Source organism: Anomaloglossus baeobatrachus, chromosome 11 (assembly GCF_048569485.1).
Source record: "Anomaloglossus baeobatrachus isolate aAnoBae1 chromosome 11, aAnoBae1.hap1, whole genome shotgun sequence".
NCBI classification, from domain to species: Eukaryota; Metazoa; Chordata; class Amphibia; order Anura; family Aromobatidae; genus Anomaloglossus; species Anomaloglossus baeobatrachus.
This window is the reverse complement of record NC_134363.1, coordinates 176598203-176625421: the sequence shown is the minus strand read 5'-3', so window position 1 is coordinate 176625421 and position 27219 is coordinate 176598203. Positions and strand designations below refer to the sequence as shown.

Below are 27219 nucleotides of genomic sequence, written 5' to 3'. Positions count from 1 at the left end.
CCCATCATCCCACCAGCGAGCTCCCATCATCCCATCAACGAGCCCCCATCATCCCACCAGCGCGCTCCCATCATCCCACCAGCGCGCTGCCATCATCCCACCAGCGCGCTCCCATCATCCCACCAGCGCGCTCCCATCATCCCACCAGCGCGCTCCCATCATCCCACCAGCGCGCTCGCATCATCCCATCAGCGAGCTCCCATCATCCCACCAGCGAGCTCCCATCATCCCATCAACGAGCCCCGATCATCCCACCAGCGCGCTCCCATCATCCCACCAGCGCGCTGCCATCATCCCACCAGCGCGCTCCCATCATCCCACCAGCGCGCTCCCATCATCCCACCAGCGCGCTCGCATCATCCCATCAGCGAGCTCCCATCATCCCATCAGCGAGCTCCCATCATCCCACCAGCGAGCTCCCATCATCCCACCAGCGAGCTTCCATCATCCCACCAGCGAGCTTCCATCATCCCATCAGCGAACTCCCATCATCCCACCAGCGAGCTTCCATCATCCCACCAGCGAGCTTCCATCATCCCACCAGCGAGCTTCCATCATCCCATCAGCGAGCTCCCATCATCCCATCAGCGAGCTCCCATCAGCGCGCTCCCATCATCCATCAGCGCGTTCCCATCATCCCACCAGCGCGCTCCCATCATCCCACCAGCGCGCTCCCATCATCCCACCAGCGCGCTCCCATCATCCCACCAGCGCGCTCCCATCACCCCATCAGCGAGCTCCCATCATCCCATCAGCGAGCTCCCATCACCCCATCAGCGAGCTCCCATCACCCCATCAGCGAGCTCCCATCACCCCATCAGCGAGCTCCCATCATCCCATCAGCGCACTCCCATCAGCACGCGCCCATCAGCGCGCTCCCATCATCCCATCAGCGAGCTCCCATCATCCCATCAGCGAGCTCCCATCATCCCATCAGCGAGCTCCCATCATCCCATCAGCGAGCTCCCATCATCCCATCAGCGCGCTCTCGTCCTGACGTGTGAGTGACAACATGCGTCAGACAGACACAAGCCACTTAACATTCCTATAGAAAACACACACTTTGAGTGCGCGCTGATGATAAACCTGTCACTTCTCGGCGGCGGTGACTAATTCCGCCATGTGAAGGATAGAGCTCGCTGAATGAGATGAGCAGAGGTAACGGCCTCACACTCCACAAAGGCAGGGAAATCATTACATATCGGATTACGGGGAGAAAGTCAATGACTGAACAGATCGCCTGATATGAAGACACCGGTGGTGACGGCCGTGAATCCGAAGGCCAGGATCTCCGGCTAATCTGATCCGATATTCGGTTGTTTCCAGCCGGGACCAGGAGAGTGTTACATTTCGAGTTGGAAATCCTCTCCCCAACCACGTGACCGCTTCTCATGGGGACTCCTGAAACGTGGCAGAGCGCCTGGGACTTCCAGGACAGAACGTGACCACCACCCTGGACCGCCTGCCATGGAGGAGCAAAGTGCAATCTCTTTGCACCGTGCTGTCAGACTGAGCTCACTGACCGATTCCCAGTTACCTCTTTCTATGTACTCTGATACAGAAAACAAGTGATAGAACAGTTTTGATGCAAAAAATAATTATATCCCAAAATACATGTATTTAATTAATAAAAAAAAGCCTCGTAAATCATTAAGGCCTGCAAGCCGTACCCTCCAACTGTGATGTCAAGGCATTTTTATACATAGGATCCAGCCTTGAACATGCAGAGGAATGCGAGTCAAGGGCGAGGAAAGGGTGGGGGGGGGGGCGCAGGGTCGGTGCCCACTTGACAATATATGACGAGCACTGGCATCAACAGAGTTAAGACGCCAAGCACCGCGGCTGTGCCGATGTCGGGAGCGGCGGGAGTTCACCTTCCTCCGTGCATCCGCTCCCCCTGCTCCCCTTCTATCTGATCGATGCAATCAGCCGGGAAATCACAAGCGCTGCTCTTAATCACCGCACTGTTGTGACAGCTGCTACCAGCGACGGCAATTTGCTGCAATCAATGCCACTTAAAAAGGGTACAGCACGGAGAAGTGGTGGGGGGAGGGGAAGGAGAGAACAGAGGGGGGACTATAAGAGGGGAGCGATGTATAGGGGGAGGTGGGGGGGGATAGTGAAGGATATAAACGTGCTCATCTCAGAGCGTCAAGAAGACATTCATTGCAATAAACAGAAAAAAAAGCCCCCCAAAAATACCTTCACTACACGGCCACATAATACCGACACCTTCCTACAAAACCCAGAGGCAATGGGCGACCCTCATTCTACTCAACCAGCAGCAACACTATATGATCGGGACTCAACAAACACATTGTGTATAGAATATAAAGCAACTGCAAAAAAAACCAAAAACTTAATGGTGGGGCAGACTATCGCTCTGCCTGATCCGTGCCGCTGTACACTGTGTGGAAGGAAAGATCGCTTCGACTACTAATCGCTCTGCCTGATCCGTGCTGCTGTACACTGTGTGGAAGGACAGATCACATTCTGCCCGATCTGTGCCGCTGTACACTGTGTGGCAGGACAGATCACTTCGACTATTAATTGCTCTGCCTGATCTGTGCCGCTGTACATGGTGTGGCAGGACAGATCACTTCGACTATTAATCGCTCTGCCTGATCTGTGCCACTGTACACTGTGTGCCAGGACAGATAGCTTTGATTATTAATCGCTCTGCCTGATCCGTGCCGCTGTACACTGTGAGGCAGGACAGATCGCTTCGATTATTAAATCGCTCTGCCTGATCCGTGCCGCTATACACTGTGGCAGGACAGATCGCTTCGACTATTAATCGCTCTGCCTGATCTGTGCCGCTATACACTGTGGCAGCACAGATCGCTTCGACTATTAATCGCTCTGCCTGATCTGTGCCACTGTACACTGTGTGCCAGGACAGATAGCTTTGATTATTAATCGCTCTGCCTGATCTGTGCCGCTATACACTGTGGCAGGACAGATCGCTTCGATTATTAATCGCTCTGCCTGATCCGTGCCGCTATACACTGTGGCAGGACAGATCGCTTCCACTATTAATCGCTCTGCCTGATCTGTGCCGCTGTACACTGTGTGGCAGGACAGATCACTTCAGCCTGAGGAGGGGGAACCCACTGACCCTGCAGGAATCAAAATATTATTATTATTATTTATTATTATAGCGCCATTTATTAACCCCTTAACTACCCTAGAACACTAAAGAATTAAGGACCACTGGAGAAATGGGCCTGGTTTTTATTTTTTTTTTAATTTTTTTTAGGGACTGGAATGTTTTAAAATCAACCCCTAAGGGTCTGTTCCCACGTTGCAGATTTAGGTGCAGATTTTTTGAAAAACTGGCAGGAAAAATCGCTATGGAAAAAAAATGTGTGCTTTTTCATTTTTTATGCATTGAGAAAATGCTGAGGAAAACCGCAAAAACAACTGACATTTCAAGTGTTTCGTGCACTTTTTTTCTGCACCAAAATCTGCAAAAGAAAGAAGGGAATTTTGTTTACTTACCGTAAATTCCTTTTCTTCTAGCTCCAATTGGGAGACCCAGACAATTGGGTGTATAGCTACTGCCTCCGGAGGCCACACAAAGCATTACACTTAAAAGTGTAACCCCTCCCCTCTGCCTATACACCCCCCCGTGCATCACGGGCTCCTCAGTTTTGGTGCAAAAGCAGGAAGGAGGAAAACTTATAAATTGGTCTAAGGTAAATTCAATCCGAAGGATGTTCGGAGAACTGAAACCATGAACAAAAGAACAATTCAACATGAACAACATGTGTACACAAAAGAACAACAGCCCGAAGGGAACAGGGGCGGGTGCTGGGTCTCCCAATAGGAGCTAGAAGAAAAGGAATTTACGGTAAGTAAACAAAATTCCCTTCTTCTTTGTCGCTCCATTGGGAGACCCAGACAATTGGGACGTCCAAAAGCAGTCCCTGGGTGGGTAAAGAATACCCCGGTAATAGAGCCGAAAGACGGCCCCTTCCTACAGGTGGGCAACCGCCGCCTGGAGGACTCGCCTACCTAAGCTGGCATCTGCCGAAGCGTAGGTATGCACCTGATAGTGCTTCGTGAAAGTGTGCAGACTCGACCAGGTAGCCGCCTGACACACCTGCTGAGCCGTAGCCTGGTGCCGCAATGCCCAGGACGCACCCACGGCTCTGGTAGAATGGGCTTTCAGTCCTGAAGGAACCGGAAGGCCAGAAGAACGGTAGGCTTCAAGAATTGGTTCCTTGATCCACCGAGCCAGGGTTGACTTGGAAGCCTGCGACCCTTTACGCTGGCCAGCGACAAGGACAAAGAGCGCATCCGAGCGGCGCAGGGGCGCCGTACGAGAAATGTAGAGTCTGAGTGCTCTCACAAGATCTAACAAGTGCAAATCCTTTTCACATTGGTGAACTGGATGAGGACAAAAAGAAGGTAAGGAGATATCCTGATTGAGATGAAAAGGGGATACCACCTTCGGGAGAAATTCCGGAACCGGACGCAGAACCACCTTGTCCTGGTGAAACACCAGGAAGGGGGCTTTGCATGACAGCGCTGCTAGCTCAGACACTCTGCGAAGTGATGTGACTGCCACTAGGAAGACCACCTTCTGCGAGAGGCGAGAAAGAGAAATATCTCTCATTGGCTCGAAAGGTGGTTTCTGAAGAGTCATTAGCACCCTGTTCAGATCCCAGGGTTCTAGCGGGCGCTTGTAAGGGGGGACTATATGGCAAACCCCCTGCAGGAACGTGCGTACTTGCGGAAGCCTTGCTAGACGCTTTTGAAAAAATACAGAGAGCGCCGAGACTTGTCCCTTAAGAGAGCCGAGAGACAGCCCCTTTTCCATTCCGGATTGAAGGAAAGACAGAAAAGTGGGCAAGGCAAATGGCCATGGAATAAAACCCTGATCAGAGCACCAGGATAAGAAGATCCTCCACGTCCTGTGGTAGATCTTGGCTGACGTTGGTTTCCTGGCCTGTCTCATAGTGGCAATGACCTCTTGAGATAACCCTGAAGACGCTAGGATCCAGGACTCAATGGCCACAGTCAGGTTGAGGGCCGCAGAATTCAGATGGAAAAATGGCCCTTGAGACAGCAAGTCTGGTCGGTCTGGTAGTGCCCACGGTTGACCCACCGTGAGATGCCACAGATCCGGGTACCACGACCTCCTTGGCCAGTCTGGGGCGACGAGGAGGGCGCGGCGGCAGTCGGACCTGATCTTGCGTAACACTCTGGGCAGCAGTGCCAGAGGAGGAAAGACATAAGGCAGTTGGAACTGCGACCAATCCTGAACTAAGGCGTCTGCCGCCAGAGCTCTGTGATCTTGAGACCGTGCCATGAATGCCGTGACCTTGTTGTTGTGCCGGGACGCCATTAGGTCGACGTCCGGCATCCCCCAGCGGCAACAGATCTCTTGAAACACGTCCGGGTGAAGAGACCATTCCCCTGCGTCCATGCCCTGGCGACTGAGAAAGTCCGCTTCCCAGTTTTCCACGCCCGGGATGTGTACTGCGGAGATGGTGGAGGCTGTGGCTTCCACCCACAGCAGAATCCGCCGAACTTCCTGGAAGGCTTGCCGACTGCGCGTGCCGCCTTGGTGGTTGATGTATGCCACCGCCGTGGCGTTGTCCGACTGAATTCGGATCTGCCTGCCTTCCAGCCACGGCTGGAACGCCTTCAGGGCTAGATACACTGCCCTTATCTCCAGAACATTGATCTGAAGGGAGGACTCTGGCTGAGTCCAGGTACCCTGAGCCCTGTGGTGGAGGAAGACCGCTCCCCACCCTGACAGACTCGCGTCCGTCGTGACCACAGCCCAGGATGGGGGCAGGAAGGATTTCCCCTTCGACAAAGAAGTGGGAAGAAGCCACCACTGAAGGGATGCCTTGGCTGCCCGAGAAAGGGAGACGTTCCTGTCGAGGGACGTCGATTTCCTGTCCCATTTGCGGAGAATGTCCCATTGAAGAGGACGCAGATGAAACTGTGCAAATGGAACTGCCTCCATTGCTGCCACCATCTTCCCTAGGAAGTGCATGAGGCGTCTCAAGGGGTGCGACTGGGCTCGGAGGAGAGATCGCACCCCTGTCTGTAGTGATCGTTGTTTGTCCAGCGGAAGTTTCACTATCGCTGGGAGAGTGTGAAACTCCATCCCGAGATATGTCAGCGATTGTGTCGGTGTCAGTTTTGACTTTGGGAAATTGATGATCCACCCGAACCTCTGGAGTGTCTCCAGAGCAATGTTCAGGCTGTGTTGGCATGCCACCCGAGAGGGGGCCTTGACAAGAAGATCGTCCAAGTAAGGGATCACTGAGTGTCCCTGAGAGTGTAGGACTGCAACCACTGTTGCCATGACCTTGGTGAAGACCCGTGGGGCTGTTGCCAGGCCGAAAGGCAATGCCACGAACTGAAGATGTTCGTCCCCGATGGCGAAACGCAGGAAGCGCTGATGCTCTGGTGCAATCGGCACGTGGAGATAAGCATCCTTGATGTCGATTGAGGCTAGGAAGTCTCCTTGGGACATCGAGGCGATGACGGAGCGGAGAGATTCCATCCGGAATCGTCTGGTTTTCACGTGTTTGTTGAGCAGTTTGAGGTCCAGGACGGGACGGAAAGATCCGTCCTTTTTTGGTACGACAAACAAGTTGGAGTAAAAACCGTGACCCCATTGCTGAAGGGGAACAGGGATAACTACTCCTTCTGCCTTCAGAGAGTTCACCGCCTGCAGAAGAGCATCGGCTCGCTCGGGGGGCGGAGATGTTCTGAAGAAACGAATCGGAGGACGAGAATTGAACTCTATCCTGTAACCGTGAGACAGAATGTCTCTCACCCATCGGTCTTGGACATGTGGGAACCAGGCGTCGCAAAAGCGGGAGAGCCTGCCACCGACCGAGGATGCGGTTTGGGGAGTCCGCAAGTCATGAGGAGGCCGCTTTGGGAGCGGTTCCTCCGGCGGTCTTTTTAGGACGTGCCTTAGACCGCCATGAATCAGAGTTCCTCTGATCCTTTTGAGGCCTGTTGGACGAGGAGAATTGAGACCTGCCTGAGGGCCGAAAGGACCGAAACCTCGATTGTACCTTCCGTTGTTGAGGTCTGTTAGGTTTGGACTGGGGTAAGGACGAGTCCTTACCCTTGGATTGTTTAATGATTTCATCCAATTGCTCGCCAAACAGGCGGTCGCCAGAAAACGGCAAACCGGTTAAAAACTTCTTGGAAGCAGAGTCTGCCTTCCATTCACGTAGCCACATGGCCCTGCGGACTGCCACTGAATTGGCGGATGCTACCGCTGTACGGCTCGCAGAGTCTAGTACCGCATTCATGGCGTAGGACGCAAACGCCGACGCCTGAGAGGTTAATGACACAACCTGCGGAGTCGCGGCTCGTGTGAGTGCATTAATCTCAGACTGACAAGCTGAGATAGCTTGTAGTGCCCATACGGCAGCAAATGCCGGAGCAAAGGACGCGCCGATAGCCTCATAGATGGATTTCATCAGGAGCTCTGCCTGTCAGTGGCATCCTTTAGTGATGCACCATCTGCCACTGCAACTATGGATCTGGCCGCCAGTCTGGAGACTGGAGGATCCACCTTGGGACACTGAGCCCAACCCTTGACTACGTCAGAGGGGAAGGGATAACGTGTGTCATGAAGTCGCTTAGTAAAGCGCTTATCCGGAAAAGCTCGGTGCTTCTGGACTGCGTCTTTGAAGTCGGAGTGATCAAGAAACGCACTCCGTGTACGTTTGGGAAACCTAAAATGGAATTTCTCCTGCTGAGAAGCTGACTCCTCAATCGGAAGGGGTGGAGGAGAAAGATCTAACACCTGATTGATTGACGCTATAAGGTCGTTTACTATGGCGTCCCCTTCAGGCGTATCAAGGTTGAGCGCGGCGTCAGGATCAGAGTCCTGATCTGCCACCTCCGCTTCATCCTCCAGAGAGTCCTCATGCTGAGACCCTGAACAGTGTGATGAAGTCGAGGGACGCTCCCAGCGAGCCCGCTTCGTCGGTCTGGGACTGCGGTCCATGTCGGAGTCCTCCCCGTGGGACCTATGAGTTGACCCAGGAGCTCTTTGCTGCTCCGACCGAGGGGGGCATGGGGGCAATGAATCAACAGTGCCCGGGGCCTGTGTTACAGGTCTGGACTGCAAAGCTTCTAGTATCTTAGCAGACCATCTATCCATAGACTCAGAAAGTTTGTCAGCAAATACTGCAAACTCTGTCCCTGTCACCTGGACAGTGGGGACCGGAGGTTCCACCTGGGCCGGGGGTCCCACCAGTGGCTGAGACACCGGCTGAGTGAGTGTCACAGGGGCCGAGCATTGCAAACAATGAGGGTAGGTGGAACCTGCAGGTAGCATAGCCGCACATGAGGTACAGGTTGCAAAGTAAGCCTGTGCTTTGGTACCCTTGCTTTTTGCAGACGACATGCTGTTTCTCCTCTTAAAATAATCAGTGAGGGTATATAGCCAAACGCTAACAGTGAGGCCGTACAGAGTAAATGTATACACTATAAGCATATAAATATACAATTCGGCACCCAGGGGGACCAGCACCTAGTAACAGGTGCGGCTTACCGACCGCTCCCAGCAGTTGTGTGACCACCAGATCCCTGCCTGGGCCTCCCAGAGCTGTGGAGCTCAGTTGTCTCCCCTCTGAAGTTCTCCAGCGTCTTGTAGCAATGGCTGCCGGCGTTCAGAGAGGAGGAGGGGGCCGTGGGCGTGCCTGTAAAAGTGCGGGAATCTGGTGCCCCACGGTGCTCAGTGAGGGGGGAGGAGGATACAAAGTATGCTCCTGCCCTCAGCGCTGACGTCCAGTGCAGCGTCCCGCCCTTACCCCTGACTGGCAGGCCCGGGGGTGGGAATATGCGGCACTAGGCCGCAAAAGCCGGGGACTAAAGTTATAAGCGCGGCCGGCAAACAAGCGCGGCCAGCGCGGTAGTCCCGGCGCACTAACACACCCAGCAGCTGCTGCAGTGTCTATTACCCAGGCGCACTATGCGCCGTCCCCAAGGGGACACAGAGTACCTCAGGGCCTTGTCCCTGATGATACCCGGCTCCTGTCCAGCAGATTCCCCCAGGGGCTGCGGAGGGAGCGCGGTCCCAGCGCCTGGTGACCGGTCAGGATCCCACTTCACCCAGAGCCCCTAAGGGATGGGGAAGGAAAACAGCATGTGGCTTCTGCCTATGAACCCACAATGGGTACCTCAACCTTAACAGCACCGCCGACCCGAGTGGGGTGAGAAGGGAGCATGCTGGGGGCCCTGTATGGGCCCACTTTTCTTCCATCCGATATGGTCAGCAGCTGCTGCTGACTAAAATGTGGAGCTTGCGTGGATGTGTGCCTCCTTCCACAAAGCAATAAAACTGAGGAGCCCGTGATGCACGGGCGGGTGTATAGGCAGAGGGGAGGGGTTTACACTTTTAAGTGTAATGCTTTGTGTGGCCTCCGGAGGCAGTGCTATACACCCAATTGTCTGGGTCTCCCAATGGAGCGACAAAGAAAAATCTGCATCGTGTGCACAACACTTCATGATTGTCAGACTTTGCTGGGATGCGGTTTCCCTGGCAGGTTGATTAAAATTTGCAAAAAAAACCCAAAACGTATAAAAATAAAAAAAGCACATTTTTGTCCGCAGCGTTTTTCCTGCCAAAAGAGAAAATCTGCACCAAAATCTGCAATGTGTGAACAAACCCGGCCAGAATGGGGAATACAGAAATTAGCCATAAGTAGACTAAGGGGCAAAAAATTATAGGGTTGGTTTAGGGGTGCCATATAAATATCATGTGGGGGGGGGGGGGGTAAAGGGGGACTAGCATTTTAGTGAAGGGGGCTGGTCGCCATAATATGGAGGAGGAAAATAAGGCAGATTAAATTCCGCTGGCAGAAATTGACTGCGGCATCTAAATGGTTAAACATGAGTGGATCGGTGGAGGCAGATGACGGATGTATAACACGGCGTCACATGGAGCCCCCGAGACCTGCACCGGGCATAGGACAAACCCATACGGCTGACATCAGGAAGGGATTAACAAGTAAGAAAATGCAAAGCAGTAGGTCACACAAACCCACAAAAAAACTGGCACTAAGGCTGCAGAAAAATTGCAACACAGATGACAGCATCATATCTGAAGGAGTCTTCTCTTCATTTTCAGATTTCTCCACAGGTGTCAATGGGGTTTAGATCCGGACTGATTGCGGCCTCTTCAGATCCATCCAGCGCATTGTTTCTATCCATTTCTGGGGACTTCTTGAAGTGTTTGGGGGTCACTGTTCTGCTGGAAGACCCCTGACCTAGGCCCCGGCCCCGCTTTCTGACACTGGGCTCTACATTGCCACCCAAAGTCCTTTGGTAATCTTCAGATTTCATGATGCCTTATGCACAGTTATGACCCCCAGTGCCAGAGGCAGCAAAATATCCCCTAAACATCTTTGACCTCCACCATACCTGACTGTAGGTCCTGTGTTCTTTTCTTTTTAGGCCTCATTCTGTTTTCTATAAACAGTAGAATGATGTGCTTTACCAAAAAGCTCTGTCTTGGTCTCATCTGTCCACAAGACGCTTTCCCAGAAGGATTTTGGTTACTCAAGTACATTATGACAAACTGCAGTCTAGCTTTTTTTTCCTGTCTCTGTGTCAGCAACGGAGTCCTACTGGGTCTCCTTCATAGCATTTCATTCAGAGATTGGGACGGATAGTTTGCGCTGATGCTGATGCCCCTTGAGCCTGCAGGACAGCTTGAATTTCACTGGGACTTGATTGTGACTATTTATCCACCATCCGGACCATCCTGCATTATTATCCTTCATCAATTTTGCTCTGCTGTACATGTCCAGGGACATTACAACCCATCGTACTGTAGGTAAACATCTTGATTATGTTGTGCACGTGGACAAAGGAACATCAAGATCTTCAGAGATGGACTTGAAAACTTAAGATTGCTGATATTTTTAAACAATTATGATTCTCAAGTCCTCAGACTTTTCTCTTCCTGTTCTCCAGGCTAAAGGCCCTGTCACACGCAGAAATAAATCTGTGGTTGCAGTGAAATTGTGGACAATCAGTGCCAGGTTTGTGGCTGTGTACAAATGGAACAATATGTCCATGATTTCACTGCAACCACAGATCTGCCAAAGATTTATCTCTGTGTGTGACGGGGCCTTTAGTGTGGACACACAAAGCAAAGATTTAGTCAACTTCTCCCTTTTTATCTGTTTTTTTTATGTGATTTTCATATTGCCCACACCTGTTACTTGTTACAAGAGAATTTGAACGAGAATCACATAATTGAAACAAAGTGCTTTACCCAATTTTGTGTGGACCATTTTTGGTGTATTGTGTGAAATGTCCAATTTGCCTTTTTTCAGTTTTGCAATACACACACAAGAAATAAGCATGTAATTCCAATAATTTTCAGGGAGAAATACTTAATTTTGGAACAATTTCAAGGCTGAATTTCGGCCATGATTGCATGCACGCATAATATAATTTAAATATATACAGCTCTGGCAAAAATTAAGAGACCGCTGCAAAATTGACAGTTTTTCTGATTTTTCTCTTTCTATTTTTGAGTGAAATGTAAATTGTTCTTTTATTCTATAATCTACTGACGACGTCTCCGAATTTCCAAGCAATACATTTTGTATTTATTTTCTGAAAATGAGAAATGGTCAAAATAACAAAAACAATACACATTGCTTTCATCACCTCAAATAATGCAAAGAAAACAAGATCATAATAATTTAGAAACAACAATACTAATAATGTTTTATCTCAGGAAATTTCAGAAATCAATATTTTGTGGAATAACCATGATTTTTAATCCCAGCTTTCATGCGTCTTGGCCGCTTTCCTCCAGTCTGCCACACTGCTTTTGGGTGACCTTATGCTCCTCCTGGTGCAAAAATGTAAGCAGTTCTTTGTTTGACGGCTTGTAACTATCCATCTTCCTCTTGATTACATTCCAGAGGTTTTCAATGGGGTTCAGGTCTGGAGATTGGGCTGGCAATGACAGGGTTTTGATGTGGTGGTCCTTCATCCACACATTGATTGACCTAGCTGTGTGGCATGGCGCATTGTCCTGCTGGTAAAAACAGTCCTCAGAGTTGGGGAACATTGCCTGAGCAGAAGGAAGCAACTGTTTTTCCAGGATAACCTTGTATGCGGCTTGATTCATACGTCCTTTGCAAACTTTAATCTGCCCAATTTCTGGAGTAATCTCTAGTCTAATTTTCAGCTTTGCCCAACACCTGGTTGTCTAACAGGCTCCTAGAGGCAGGGCTCAAGTCATGTAAAGCTAGAAGAAAGCCTTTCATCAAGCAAAGGAGAGCCAGGCTGAAGCTTGCCAATGGTAATCTTCTCTGATGAATCTAATTTTCAGCTTTGCCCAGCACCTAGTCGTCTAATGGCTAGACGGAGACCTGGAGAGGCGTACAAGCCACAGTGTCCTGCACCCACTGCGAAGCTGGGAGAAGGATCGGTGATGATCTGGGGATGCTTCAGCAAGGCTGGAATTGGGTAGATTAATCTTTGCGAAGGACGTATGAATCAAGCCGCATACAAGGTTATCATGGAAACACAGTTGCTTCCTTCTGCTCAGACAATGTTCCCCAACTCTGAGGACTGTTTTTTCCAGCAGGACAATGCGCCATACCACACAGCTAGGTCAATCAATGTGTGGATGAAGGACCAACATTTCAAAACCCTGTCATGGCCAGCCCAATCTCCAGACCTGAACCTCATTGAAAACCTCTGGAATGTAATCAAGAGGAAGATGGATCGTCACAAGCCATCAAACAAAGAAGAACTGCTTACATTATTGTGAGGAGAGGCATAAGGTCACCCAAAAGCAGTGTGAAGACTGGTGGAAAGCAGCCAAGACGCATGAAAGCTGGGGTAAAATATCATGGATATTCCACAAAATATTGATTTCTGAATCTTCCTGAGATAAAACATTATTAGTATTGTTGTTTCTAAAGGATTATGAACTTGTTTTCTTTGCATTATTGGAGGTGTGAAAGCGCTGTGCATTCTGTGCATTGTTCTGTTATTTTGACCATTTCTCATTTTCAGAAAATAAATACAAAATGTATTGTTTGGAAATTCGGAGACGTCGTCAGTAGTTTATAGAATAAAAGAACAATTTACATTTTAATCAAAAATATAAACAGAAAAATCAGAAAAACTGACAATTTTGTTTTGGTCTCTTAATTTCTGCCAGAGCTCTATAAATATAATATATATATATATTATATATATTATATATATATATATATATATATATATATATATATATATATATATATATATATATATATATATATATATATATATATATTATAATATATGTACACACGCACACGAGATATAGATATACATAGATATATATATATATATATATTTATTATATGTATATTAGATATATATGTGTGTGTGTGTGTGTATAATATAGATAGATATATATATATATATATATATATATATATATATATATCTATATTATACACACACACACACACATATATATCTAATATACATATAATAAATATATATATATATATATATATATATATATATATATATACACACACATGCATACATATATATATCTACACACACATATATATATGTATATATATATCAATCAGAGAGAGAGATATATATATAACAGATATAGAGAGATATATATATATATATATAGAGATATATATATATATATATATATATATATATATATATATATATATATATATATATATATATATATATATATATATATATATATACTAGAAGGTGGCCCGATTCTACGCATCGGGTATTCTAGAATTTACGTATTGTGTAGTTCATGTATGATTTTTGTTATATATATAGATGTTGTTGTGTGTAGTTTACCAAGTGTTTGTGTAGGGCGCTGTACATGTTCTGGGTGTTGTCTGGGTGTGATAGCGGTGTTTGTGTGTTGCGTTGTTTGTGGAGCGCTGTGTGTCTGTAGCGTTGTGTGTGTGTGTGTGTGTGTGTGTGTTGCGCGGTTTGTGTGAGTGTGGTGTGTTTTGGGGGAGGTATGTCTTGTGCAATGTGTGTGTTGTGCGGTATGTGCGTATATTTATGTATGCCGCGGTGTTTGTGTGTTGGGTGTTGTGTGTGTGCAGCGTTGTCTGTGTGTGTGGGTGTCTGTGTAGGGCGGTGTTTGTGGTTCCCAGTGTGTGTGTGTGTGTGTGTGTGTGTGTGTGTGTTGGGGGGAGGTGTGCACCTCCCATCGTGCTCCATCCCCCATGCTGCGCACCCCCCATCGTGCTCCATCCGCCATGCTGCGCACTCCCAAACGTGCTCCATCCGCCATGCTGCGCACTCCCAAACGTGCTCCATCCGCCATGCTGCGCACTCCCAAACGTGGTCCATCCGCCATGCTGCGCACTCCCAAACGTGGTCCATCCGCCATGCTGCGCACTCCCAAACGTGCTCCATCCGCCATGCTGCGCACTCCCAAACGTGCTCCATCCGCCATGCTGCACACTCCTAAACGTGCTCCATCCGCCATGCTGCACACTCCCAAACGTGCTCCATCCGCCATGCTGCGCACTCCCAAACATGCTCCATCCGCCATGCTGCGCAGTCCCAAACGTGCTCCATCCGCCATGCTGCGCACTCCCAAACGTGCTCCATTCCCCATGCTGCGCACCCCCATCGTGCTCCATCCCCCATGCTGCACCAGCATCAGCCTCTCTGTCCCCAGCATCAGCCTCTCTCCTCCCAGCATCAGCCTCTCTCCTCCCAGCATCAGCCTCTCTCCTCCCAGCATCAGCCTCTCTCCTCCCAGCATCAGCCTCTCTGTCCCCAGCATCAGCCTCTCTGTCCCCAGCATCAGCCTCTCTGTCCCCAGCATCAGCCTCTCTCCTCCCAGCCTCAGCCTCCCCCAGCATCAGCCTCTCTTCTCTCAGCCTCCCCCCTCCCAGCCTCTCTCCTTCCAGCCTCCCCCTCCCAGCCTCCCCCAGCCTCAGCCTCTCTCCTTCCAGCCTCCCCCAGCATCAGCCTCCCCCAGCATCAGCCTCTCTCCTCCCAGCCTCCCTCTTCCCAGCCTTCCCCAGCATCAGCCTCCACTTCCCAGCCTCCCTCAGCATCAGCCTCCCCCAGCATCAGCCTCTCTCCTTCCAGCCTCCCCCAGCATCAGCATCAGCCTCTCTCCTTCCAGCCTCCCCCAGCATCAGCCTCCCCCAGCATCAGCCTCTCTCCTCCCAGCCTCCCTCCTCCCAGCCTCCCCCAGCATCAGCCTCTCTCCTTCCAGCCTCCCCCAGCATCAGCCTCCCCCAGCATCAGCCTCCGCCTCCCAGCCTCCCCCAGCATCAGCCTCCGCCTCCCAGCCTCCCCCAGCATCAGCCTCTCTCCTCTCAGCCTCCTCCAGCACGCCGTGCTCCTCTGCCGACACTCACAGATCCGATCGCATACACTCACACACACACACACACCCACCCGATCGCATACACTCACACCCACCCGATCGCATACACTCACACCCACCCGATCGCATACACTCACACCCACCCGATCGCATACACTCACACACACACCCGATCGCATACACTCACACACACACCCGATCGCATACACTCACACACACACCCGATCGCATACACTCACACACACACCCGATCGCATACACTCACACACACACACTGACGATATTGCACATACGCGCTCACACTCACAACACCCGGAGATACCACATGCTTCTGGCCATGTGATCCTCCGGCAGGTCCTGGAAGCTCACAGCACAGTATCGCCGCCGAGAAGCAAGCGATATCTCCGGATGCTGTGAGTGTGTGGATGCGATCTGATGTGTGTGTGAGGTGTGTGTGAGAGTGAGTGTGATCTGATGTGTGTGTGTGTGTGTGTGTGTGTGTGTCTGTGTGTCTGTTATGTGTGTGCGTGTGGATTTTCCGCCGCTGCAGGACCTTGATGCGCTGGTAACTATGCTACCATGGTTACCAGCGCATACCGTCCCCCACTTGCACGGGAGCCCACACCAGCATACGGCGGCAAACCCCAGCAATGCGAGGGTTTGTGTCGGCTGGGTTGGCGGCGTACGCTGATGTGGGTTCCCGGGGGTACAGTACTCACCTGGGAGTCGTGTCTCCGTGTCAGTTCGGGGGATGCGTGCGGGGGGCGGGGCCAGAGCGAGCGTGCATTGCGTGAGGGGGGCGGGGCGTGGCAGAGTTGCCAATACGTGCAGGGTGCCGGGGCGAGAGGCCAATCCGTGTGGGGGGGCGGAGCCTGTGCGAGCGGCCGGCCAATCCGTGTGGGGGGGGAGCCAGGGCGAGCGACCAATCCGTGCGGGGGGGGGGCGGGGCCATGGCGAGGCCAGCGGCCAATCCGCTTTGTGCCACCGTAAGGACACAATTTTGGAGCAAGACAGACAGACAGACAGAATAAGGCAATTATATATATAGATATAGAGATATATATATAGAGATAGAGATATATATTATATTATATATAAAATTAAACCATATGCGTTCTTCCTTTCAGACTTTATTATGCAAACTTTCTTTTTCCCTTTATACTCTTGCATACATGACGCTGCAGACCATTTATCACCGCGGATGTGCGCGTCGGACGTGACGCTCGATATTTTATAGTGAAGATTTCAGTAAAAGTGCAATTAGCCAGAACGAACCCCGTGTGATAAGTGCTTTTCCTATGACTGTCTGCCCCGTACAGGATTTTTACCTTTCAGCGTGCACTCGCTCCGCGCCCGCTCCCCCCCGGTGTGCTCATTAACAAAAAGCAGAAGCAGCGGTTATCTGTGCGCGGGGCTGTAATCAGCAGCGGTCCCTACGCGTCACAGCTGAGCTGCACGGACACAGTGCGTCACTGCACACCAGATCCGTCGGCTGCTGACGCAAGGTGTCTGTGCAGAGGAGGCAGAAAAATAAATAAGTACCCGAGAGTCCAGGGTGAGTCATGTTTAAAGGCACGCGGCCCTGCAATTCACACGTCATGCTAACGAGACCGAGACTACATAGTATACAGCTGCGAGCATCAATTATACATGTACGGACTAATCTGACCATTCAGGACTCCTCACTTATGATTTAAAAGGGATGGATGGTTCTCGATTTTTAAAGGGATACTCCAATACTCCTTTTTTACCAAATATCAAAGTTAGGAAAATCCCTTTAATAGAAATTCAGATCAGAGACTACAAAACAAAAAGCAGGTATCTGGGAAAGAAGAGGGTCCGGTGCTGCGTCCCCTTCGGTTTTCCGCTGCATAGAGTCATTTCCGTCCGCTCACCATAGCGCGGCGGTATTCAACTATACGGATCCAGCTGCAGTTTCCTGGATTAATCGGGAGCGCCGCTCTGCAGGAAAAACAGTGAAGGGGATGCAAAGCTGAAGCCCCTCAATCCTCGGGATGGGTGGGGGTCTCAGATGTCATACCCTCGGCATTGATGAATTGATGGTGTATGTTTCCGGAAATCATTACTTACTGAGATGGGGGGTGTTTTAACCTGAATCATGATCATTATTAGAGGTAGGGAACGGGTCTGCACGGGGCAAGTCTGCACGGGGCAAGTCTGCAAGGGGCAAGTCTGCAAGGGGCAAGTCTGCAAGGGGCAAGTCTGCAAGGGGCAAGTCTGCACGGGGCAAGTCTGCACGGGGCAAGTCTGCACGGGGCAAGTCTGCACGGGGCAAGTCTGCAAGGGGCAAGTCTGCAAGGGGCAAGTCTGCACGGGGCAAGTCTGCACGGGGCAAGTCTGCAAGGGGCAAGTCTGTAGGATCTCAATTAGGAAATATAATTTGCTGGGAACAATGGGAAACGTGGCAAAAGGTTCCCTTTATTACATTTAGTGCCAACTTACTTTTTAACTACAAGAGATAAAGTGTCCAATTCGTTACTGCAGAACTTTGTGCAGATGGCGACTTTTCCTACATGTTAAAACGCGACTGGAATGTCACAATAGGTGCAAACATTTTTGGAGTAAACGTACTCCCGATGTGTAATCTGCTAGCAGAGACGTAATCCAGCCACGCTTCACAATGCACGTGGTACAAGGGCGCCCCCTGCTGGTCGTACAGAGTAGGTGCATCCAAAAACAGTCCAGGTTTTTGTCTGGTTTATTCTACATGACTACAATATAATGTGATCGCCGATAATATACACTGCAGTATATAGTTACGTTTATGTCTTCCTACGAGGTTGAGCCTCAGGCGACCAACATGGGAGCTATGTGTGACTTCAGCAGACCCATGGCAAAATAATCGGCACCCTGCGGGGGGACCAACGGGAGCCGGTGCAAGAGGACACCGGTGATTGCATTTTTTAAAATGACGCCGGTCATGTCCCCAAAAAAATATTAACCTACGAATATGGGGTTAATATAACATTTCAATGCACTGAAAGCGTGTGGGGGGTGGGGAAGGGAGAAAATGAACTTTATTCCTCCCAGAGTCTGCTGGATTTGAGTCATCACTGTAGTCACCGATCAGTATACAGAAAGTGGTGGTTATACGCAGGGATCGGCATTTTGATTGACAGCTCTTGGTGCTGAGATTGATCCACACAAATCAGATATTGATCACCTGTCATAAGGATTGATCATCAATGTATCAGTCCTGGAAAAACCCTTTAGGCGCAGCGTGTGATCACTTGGCATTACCAAACCACGAATGTCCCTGAATTTAGAAATACAATTTAGATGAGATATTTAGTTGAGAGCTATATACAGTTATTACGCCATGACCGGGCCGTACGGATGAGTATATACAGCAGCATAGAACAAGAAAGGTGTACAGTAAGAAGTTTGCTCTGTTGAGTGTTATTTGCCCCGTGTGTGCCATCAGAACCCTTCTCTTGCCATGTGCAGAGTGCACCGGGTACATACCGTACAAATCGGGTCCGTGAGGAGTAAAGACATTATACAGGATGATGTTAAGAGGCGCGATCACCAGCTTCCCATAATAATAGCTATCGATAGCCACCAGGGGCCCCTGCGGAAGAGGAAAGAGAAAAGTCATCAAATACTGAGCATGGAGGACGGCGGCACAGGAATCGTACGATGCTGTACAGACGCAACGCACGGGGAAAACACGGAACCGATCACCAATATAAGATCAATCAGGAGAGGACATTTCAATAATATACAAGCTCAGTACAGAGAGCGGTGTGAAGCTCGGTCCTCTGAAAATAGGAAAAAAACACTGTTGCCGGAGAGCAATTTTCCTGCAAAACTATGGACATATCCGGACCAAAATCAATAGGGTCTGTCATTTGCTGACTGTGTCCATCAGGCAAAGTGAAGAAGCTGGAAATGAGCAAAAAAAGAGAATTTTGTTTACTTACCGTAAATTCTTTTTCTTATAGTTCCGTATTGGGAGACCCAGACCATGGGTGTTTAGCTTCTGCCTCCGGAGGACACACAAAGTACTACACTTAAAAGTGTAGCTCCTCCCTCTGAGCATATACACCCCCTGGTGAGCCAGTCCTAGCCAGTTTAGTGCAAAAGCTGAAGGAGAATAGCCACCCACAAGTAGAACAGAGCAAGAGCCGGAACAACCGGAGACTCTGTCCACGACAACAGCCGGTGATAACACGCGGAACAAGAAACTGCCAACAGGCAACAGGGAGGAGCTGGGTCTCCCAATACGGAACTAAAAGAAAAAGAATTTACGGTAAGTAACAAAATTCTCTTTTTCTTTATCGTTCCTTTGGGAGACCCAGACCATGGGATGTTCCAAAAGCAGTCCCTGGGTGGGAATAAACAGAAAACTAAGAAGTAGGCAGAGCCTAACTTCACAAATGGGCGACAGCCGCCTGAAGGATTCGTCTGCCCAAGCTCGCATCTGCCGAAGTATGAGCATGCACTTGGTAGTGCTTCGAAAAGGTATGCAGGCTAGTCCAAGTGGCAGCCTGACAGACTTGTTGAGCCGTAGCCTGGTGCCTGAAAGCCCAAGAGGCACCGACAGCTCTGGTCGAGTGTGCTTTGATCCCCGTCGGGGAAGGCACCTGAGTACTCTGGTAGGCGTCCGAAATGGTCGATCTAATCCAACGGGCCAAGGTCGGCTTAGAAGCAGAGAGACCCTTGCGCCGCCCTGTGGTTATCACAAAAAGAGAAGTGCACCGCCTAAGCGCAGCGGTGCGAGACACATAGATCCGGAGAGCACGCACCAGATCTAGAGTATGCAGCGCTTTCTCAAAGCGATGAACAGGGGCCGGACAGAAGGAAGGCAAGGAAATATCCTGGTTAAGGTGGAAGGGAGAGACCACCTTAGGAAGAAAGTCCGGGGTCGGACAGAGAACTACCTTGTCTTGGTGAAAAACCAAAAAAGGTGACTCCGAGGAGAGCGCAGCCAAATCAGAGACTCTCCTGAGAGAAGTTATGGCCACTAGAAAGGCCACCTTTTGAGAAAGACGATACAAAGAAACCTCCCTAAGGGGCTCGAAAGGGGGTTTCTGCAATACCGTGCGGACCAAGTTAAGGTCCCAGGGATCCAAGGGCCGCCGATAAGGCGGAATGATGTGAGACGCACCTTGCATGAAGGTGCGGACCTGAGCCAGCCGGGCGAGACGCCGCTGGAACAGCACTGATAGAGCTGAGACTTGTCCCTTGAGAGAGTTGAGGGACAGTCCTAGCTGCAGACCGGACTGTAAAAAAGACAGAAGGGTCGGCAACGAGAATGGCCAAAGAGGATGGCCAGTAGAGCAACACCAGGACAGGAAAATTTTCCAAGTCCTGTGATAGATCTTGACGGAGGAAGACTTACGGGTCCGAGTCATAGTGGAGATGACTTCAAGAGGAATACCAGAAGCCGTCAAAATCCAGGACTCAAGAGCCACGCCGTCAATTTGAATGCCGCAGAATTCGGGCGGAAAAACGGACCTTGCGAGAGCAGGTCTGGACGGTCCGGAAGATGTGCAATGAGGATGACTCGACGGCCCTCCATTCTGATCTTGCGCAGGACTCTGGGCAAGAGAGCTAGAGGGGGAAACACGTAGGACAGACGAAACTGGGACCAGTCTTGAACCAGAGCGTCCGCGGCGAAGGCCTGAGGATCGTGGGAGCGAGCCACGTAAACCGGAACCTTGTTGTTGTGACGGGATGCCATTAGGTCCACGTCCGGAGTGCCCCACTTGCGGCAGATTGACTGAAACACTGCCGGGTGCAGGGACCACTCGCCACCGTCCACGGATTGACGGCTGAGATAATTGCCTCCCAGTTTTCTACACCAGGGATGTGGACTGCGGATATGGTGGACTTGGAGTCCTCCGCCCATTGAAGAATGCGTTGGACCTCCAACATTGCCAGGCGGCTGCGTGTCCCGCCTTGGTGATTGATGTAGGCAACCGCTGTCGCGTTGTCTGACTGGACTCGAATGTGCCTGCCCGCCAACAGGTGGTGAAAGGCTAGGAGAGCTAGAAGCACAGCTCTGGTTTCCAGCACATTGATTGATAGGGCTGACTCGGACGGAGTCCAAGTGCCCTGTGCTCTGTGGTGGAGATGTACCGCTCCCCAGCCGGATAGGCTGGCATCCGTGGTGAGAATCACCCAGGACGGAGTCAGGAAGGAGCGCCCTTGGGACAGGGAGAGGGGTCGAAGCCACCACTGAAGAGAGCTCCTGGTCCGTGGCAACAGAGCCACTAACCTCTGTAAGGAGGAAGGCCGCTTGTCCCAACAGCGGAGAATGTCCAGCTGCAGAGGACGCAGATGGAACTGGGCAAGGGAACCGCCTCCATGGAGGCCACCATTTGACCCAGCACCTGCATCAGGCGCCTGAGGGAATAACGGCGGGGCCTCAGGAGAGAGCGCACCGCTAGCCGGAGAGACTGCTGTTTGATTAAGGGCAACTTCACAAGTGCCGGCAAAGTCTCGAACTGCATCCCTAGGTACGTGAGACTCTGGGTCGGAGTCAGAGTGGATTTGGGAAGATTGACAAGCCACCCGAATTGGGCTAGGGTGGCGAGATTGAGCGAGACACTCCGCTGACAGTCTGCGCTGGATGTACCCTTGACCAGAAGGTCGTCCAGATAAGGAAGCACTGCTAACCCCTGGAGGTGCAGGACCGCAATCACTGCTGCCATGACCTTGGTGAATACCCGAAGGGCCGTGGCTAACCCGAAGGGGAAAGCCACGAATTGGAAATGATCCTCTCCTATCGCAAAACATAACCAACGCTGATGTGACACATGCAGATAGGCATCTCTGATGTCGATGGACGCCAGGAACTCCCCTTGGGTCATAGAGGCAATGACTAATCGCAGAGACTCCATGCAAAAATGCCGCACCCGGACATGCTTGTTGAGAAGCTTGAGATCCAGGATGGGCCGGAAGGTACCGTCCTTTTTTGAAACTAGGAAGAGATTTGAGTAAAAACCTCTGAACCGTTCCTGAGCGGGAACTGGGACAATCATTCCATTTGCCTGCAAGGACGCCACGGCCTGCGAGAAGGCGGCGGCCTTGGAGCAGGGGGGAGTTGAGAGAAAAAATCTGTTTGGAGGGCTGGAAGAGAATTCTATCCTGTAGCCGTGAGATATGATGTCTCTCACCCACTGATCGGAGACTTGCTTTAACCAAGCGTCGCCAAAGTGGGAGAGCCTGCCACCGACTCAGGACGTGGCTGGAGCGGGCAGAGAGTCACGAGGAAGCTGCCTTAGTGGCAGAACCTCCTGCAGTCTTCTGCGGACGCGCTTTTGGGCGCCAGTTGGATTTCTGATCCTTGGCTGAGTTAGCGGACGAGGCGGAAGGCTTAGAGGATGACCAGTTGGAGGAACGAAAGGAACGAAACCTCGATTGATTCCTTCCCTGGGCGGGTTTCCTGGTCTTGGTTTGTGGCATGGAAGTACTCTTCCCACCAGTAGCTTCCTTAATGATTTCATCCAGCTGTTCACCAAACAGCCGTGAACCAGCAAAAGGGAGCCCAGCAAGAAACTTCTTGGAAGAAGCATCTGCCTTCCACTCTCGAAGCCACAAAATCCTGCGGATAACAAGAGAATTAGCTGAAGCCACCGCAGTGCGGTGAGCAGCCTCTAGCATGGCAGACATGGCATAAGATGAAAAAGCTGAAGGCTGAGCAGTTAAGGTAACCACCTCAGGCATAGATTCCTTGGTGAGGGAATGCATCTCCTCTAGAGAAGCAGAGATGGCTTTGAGAGCCCACACTGCTGCAAAAGTCGGGGAAAACGCGGCCCCCGCAGCTTCATACACAGATTTGGCCAGAAGGTCAACCTGGCGGTCAGTGGAATCCTTAAGTGAGGTGCCGTCAGCCACCGACACAACGGTCCGGGCTGAGAGCCTAGACACTGGAGGGTCTACCTTTGGGGACTGAGCCCACTCCTTGACCACCTCAGGTGGAAATGGAAACCGGTCATCAGAACCACGCTTTGGAAAGCGTTTGTCAGGCAGGCCCTGGGTTTGGTCACAGCGGTCTGAAAACTGGAGTGGTTAAAGAACACACTCTTCACTCTCTTAGGCGAGGTAAACTGGTGCTTTTCTGCCAGAGAGGGTTGTTCCTCTGACACTGGCGGATTGAGATCCAGTACAGAATTAATAGACGCAATCAAGTCACTAAGATCTGAGTCACCCTCAGAGAAATCGATGGGATACATAGCCTCCGAGCCCCCCGTGAGGGCATCCTCCTCATCTTGAGAGTCAGCTCTTGAGACAGAGCCGTGGGATGGGGAGGGGGAGGAAACCCTGCGCCTTCTCTTAGAAGGACGGGGTCTGGGATCAGATGATGAATCCTCCGTGAGCTCCGATGGACGGAGGTCAGAGGATAGGAGTCCTCTGTCAAGAGTATTAGAGGCACCCTGTGAGGAGGCTGATGCATATTCATCAAAGTCCTGGACAAAAGTCCCATGGACTCAGCAAATGACTGGGATATGGACCTAGAAAAGGACTTTACCCAGGCCGGGGGTTCAATCACAGGTGCAGCAGCAGCCTGAGAGACCACTGGGGGTGAGACTCCAGGCTGTGGCACCGCCAAGTTAGAGCAGACATCACAATGTGGATAGGTGCTCGGCTCAGGCAGCAGGAGCTTACATGCAGTGCATGCAGAATAAAGCTTTGGAGCCTTGCTCCTTGTGTGAGACATGCTGCTGGAGTGGGGGCTTTGCAGAGAATGAACCCCAGGGGGAATATACAGAGGTCCACAACCAGAGACCGGCTGTGGCTTACCAGACCGCTGAGCGCGGTGTTGTGTGCCCTCCAGATCCCGAAGTCCGGACACCCAGTCGCAGCACCTCAGCAGAGATGCAGAATGCAGGATGTCCCAGAGCAGAGTGAACTCTGCCTGAGAAACTAGGGGGCGTTCCTATAAAAGAGCGGGAACTGGAGGGCTATAGAGACCTGCAGGGAAGGAGGGACGCCCCAGCAGTGGGGAGTGTCCCTCCCCTGTGTAGAACGGCCGCCGGGAGGAGCCGAACCTGTCCCTCTGCATGAGTGACATGCGAGGGCAGGAAAATGAAACTAGGCCTCCGGCGAAGCCGGGGCCTAAATTTAAGCGGCGAGGCCGACAAGCAGGCACCCTCGGCGCGGTTCTCAGGCAAAAGCTAGAGAACCCGCCGGAAAAGTTAAAACAATCACATACAGCATACTTTCCCCTTACAATAAAGAACCGGGACCCCCAACATAAACGTCTCAGGTACTTAGCTGCTGAGACGCAGGGCCATGTCCCTGGGGATGAATGCTCCGGTCCAACAGAATCCTCAAGGGGCTGTGGATGGAGATCGGACTCCTGCCAGGCATGGAGACCGTGCTGGCTCCCACTTCAAGCCAGAGCCCAGAAGGGATGGTGAAGGAGCGCGGCATGTAAGGCTGCAGCCTTGTAAATCAACCTTAACAACACCGCCGACACAGTGGGGTGAGAAGGGACATGCCGGGAGTCCAGACATGGACCCGCTTTTCTTCAAACTCTTTCCAAAAGTCAAACAAATCAGATGAGAATGCATGTGTGGATGTATGCCTCCTGAACACAAAGCGATAAACTGGCTAGGACTGGCTACCAGGGGGTGTATAAGCTCAGAGGGAGGAGCTACACTTTTAAGTGTAGTATTTTGTGTGTCCTCCGGAGGCAGAAGCTAAACACCCATGGTCTGGGTCTCCCAAAGGAACGATAAAGAAATATTGGTAAGGCCCTGGTCATGTGGCCATGCCGGTAGTCTGTGCCCACCAGACTTGTGACCCCGGTGCCTCTTCTGATCAGTGGGCTTAGCATGACATGATGTCGCACTGGACCTACTAATCAGAAGACATGATGGGAATGCCAGCAGGTAGAAATACATGTGTGGTCAATAATAAGGACTGGCACATGACTTATTCCTTCCAAAGACCAGAGGGAACTCGGGAAGAAAGGCAAATGCAGCAGCTTAACAGGAAAGGGTTCTTTACAGTAAGAGCAGTCAGACTGTGGAATGACCTAACACGAAAAGGTAGTAATGGCAGACACCAATGGCTTTTAAAAAAAAAAAAAAAGGACAGGATGATTTCCTCTGTACACATAAATTTGATGGTTATAGATAATTTAGTAACAAAAAATTTATAATTGGTGCAGAAAGTTTGAACTTGTTGGACCGGGGTTTTTTTTTCAATCTATGTAGCAAAAGTGGCTGTCAGGGCTCCTGGATTACCAACATGGCTGCCGGAGCATGTCTCTACGAATCTTTTTGCCCACCTCTAACAGAGTAATGACAAATGTGAACACAGACTGACGATTACTTTGTGAAAATTACATGTAGGTGAACGATCCTTACAGCAAATGTCTAGTTTGCATCTTCCTGACAGCATGCCCCCTATTACTCCACAGGCCAACATCAGGCCGTTGGGGCACTATTAGTTGTCATTATGGTTTATTTTAACCCCTTCAGCCCCTGGGCACTTTCCGTTTTTTGCCTTTTTGTTTTTTGCTCCCCTTCTTCCAAGAGGCGTAATTTTTTTATTTTTCCATCAATCTTGCCATATTAGGGCTTGTTTTTTGCGGGAAGAGTTGTACTTTTAAATGAAACCATAAGTTTTACCATATGGTGTACTGGAAAACGGCAAAAAAATTCCAAGTGCGGAAAAATTGCAAAAAAAGTGTGATCGTACAATAGTTTTTGGGATGTTTTATTCACGGTATTCACTATATGGTAAAACTGATGTGTGGGTGTGGTGCTTGAGGTCGGTGCGAGTTTGTAGACACCAAACATGTATAGGTTTACTTGTATCTAAGGGGTTAAAAAAAATTCACAAGTTTGTCCAATAAAAGTGGCGCACGTTTTGCGCCATTTTCCGAAACACGTAGCGTTCTTATTTTTGGGATCTATGGCTCAGTGACGGCTTATTTTTTGCGTCTCGAGCTGACGTTTTTAATGGTACCATTTGTGCGCAGATGCTACGTTTTGATCGCCTGTTATTGCATTTTGCGTAAAACTTGCGGCGACCAAAAAACGTAATTTTGGCATTTGGAATTTTTTTTACCACAACGCCGTTTACCAATCAGATTAATTGATTTTATATTTGATAGATCGGGCATTTCTGAACGCGGCTATACCAAATAGGTGTATATTTATTTATTTTTTAACCCTTTAATTTTCAATGGGGGGAAAGAGGGGTGATTTGAACTTTTAGGTTTTTTGTTTTTTTTTTTATTTTTTAAAACTTTTTTTTTTATTTTACTAGTCCCCCTAGGGGGCTATAGCGATCGGCAATCCGATAGCTATTATCTATCTGCTGATCACAGCTATACAGCAGATACAGTCACTTTCTTTTTCCCTCTGCGCTCGGCGGAGGGAAAACGAAAGTGAAACATCATAGCTGCAGGCGTCATCACATGACCCTGTGCTACGATGGCAACCACAGAAAGTCACGTGATCACGCACGTGACTTCCGGTGGGGGCGGCGGTAAGTAAATAACATGGCCGCGCGCATTTAGATCTTGCTGCCAGACTTTGGCAGCAAGATTTAAGGGGTTAATGTCCGCGGGTGGAAGCGATTCCACCCGCGGCTAGCAGGCACACATGTCAGCTGTTGAAAACAGCTGATATGTGTGCCGACCGCCGCCGCCTGCCCGCGGGAGGGGGCGGGGCTTAACGGGACACGCTCCATGACGGATATATCCGTCCATGGTCGTGAAGGTGTTAAAGGGAACCTGTCACGTACAATATGCGTTCTGACCTATCAGCAGGAAAAGGTTGCGGGAATGGTAAGTGCAAACACACACGGGATCTGAAGGAGCAACGGTGGACGTCACTCATGTGAATCCATGGTATCACGCCCAC

At 50.4% G+C, this 27219-nt stretch overlaps 1 protein-coding gene across 2 annotated transcripts in view; it reads right to left on the bottom strand.

Moving 5' to 3' along the window:
• Positions 1–27219, bottom strand: part of ALG9 (ALG9 alpha-1,2-mannosyltransferase) — a 121988-nt gene that overhangs the window by 72495 nt on the left and 22274 nt on the right. For both annotated transcript variants that reach the window (XM_075329179.1, XM_075329180.1), the window contains exon 8: positions 18854–18959. In XM_075329179.1, the coding sequence (XP_075185294.1) occupies positions 18854–18959 (106 nt within the window). The remainder of the gene's footprint in view (positions 1–18853; positions 18960–27219) is intronic.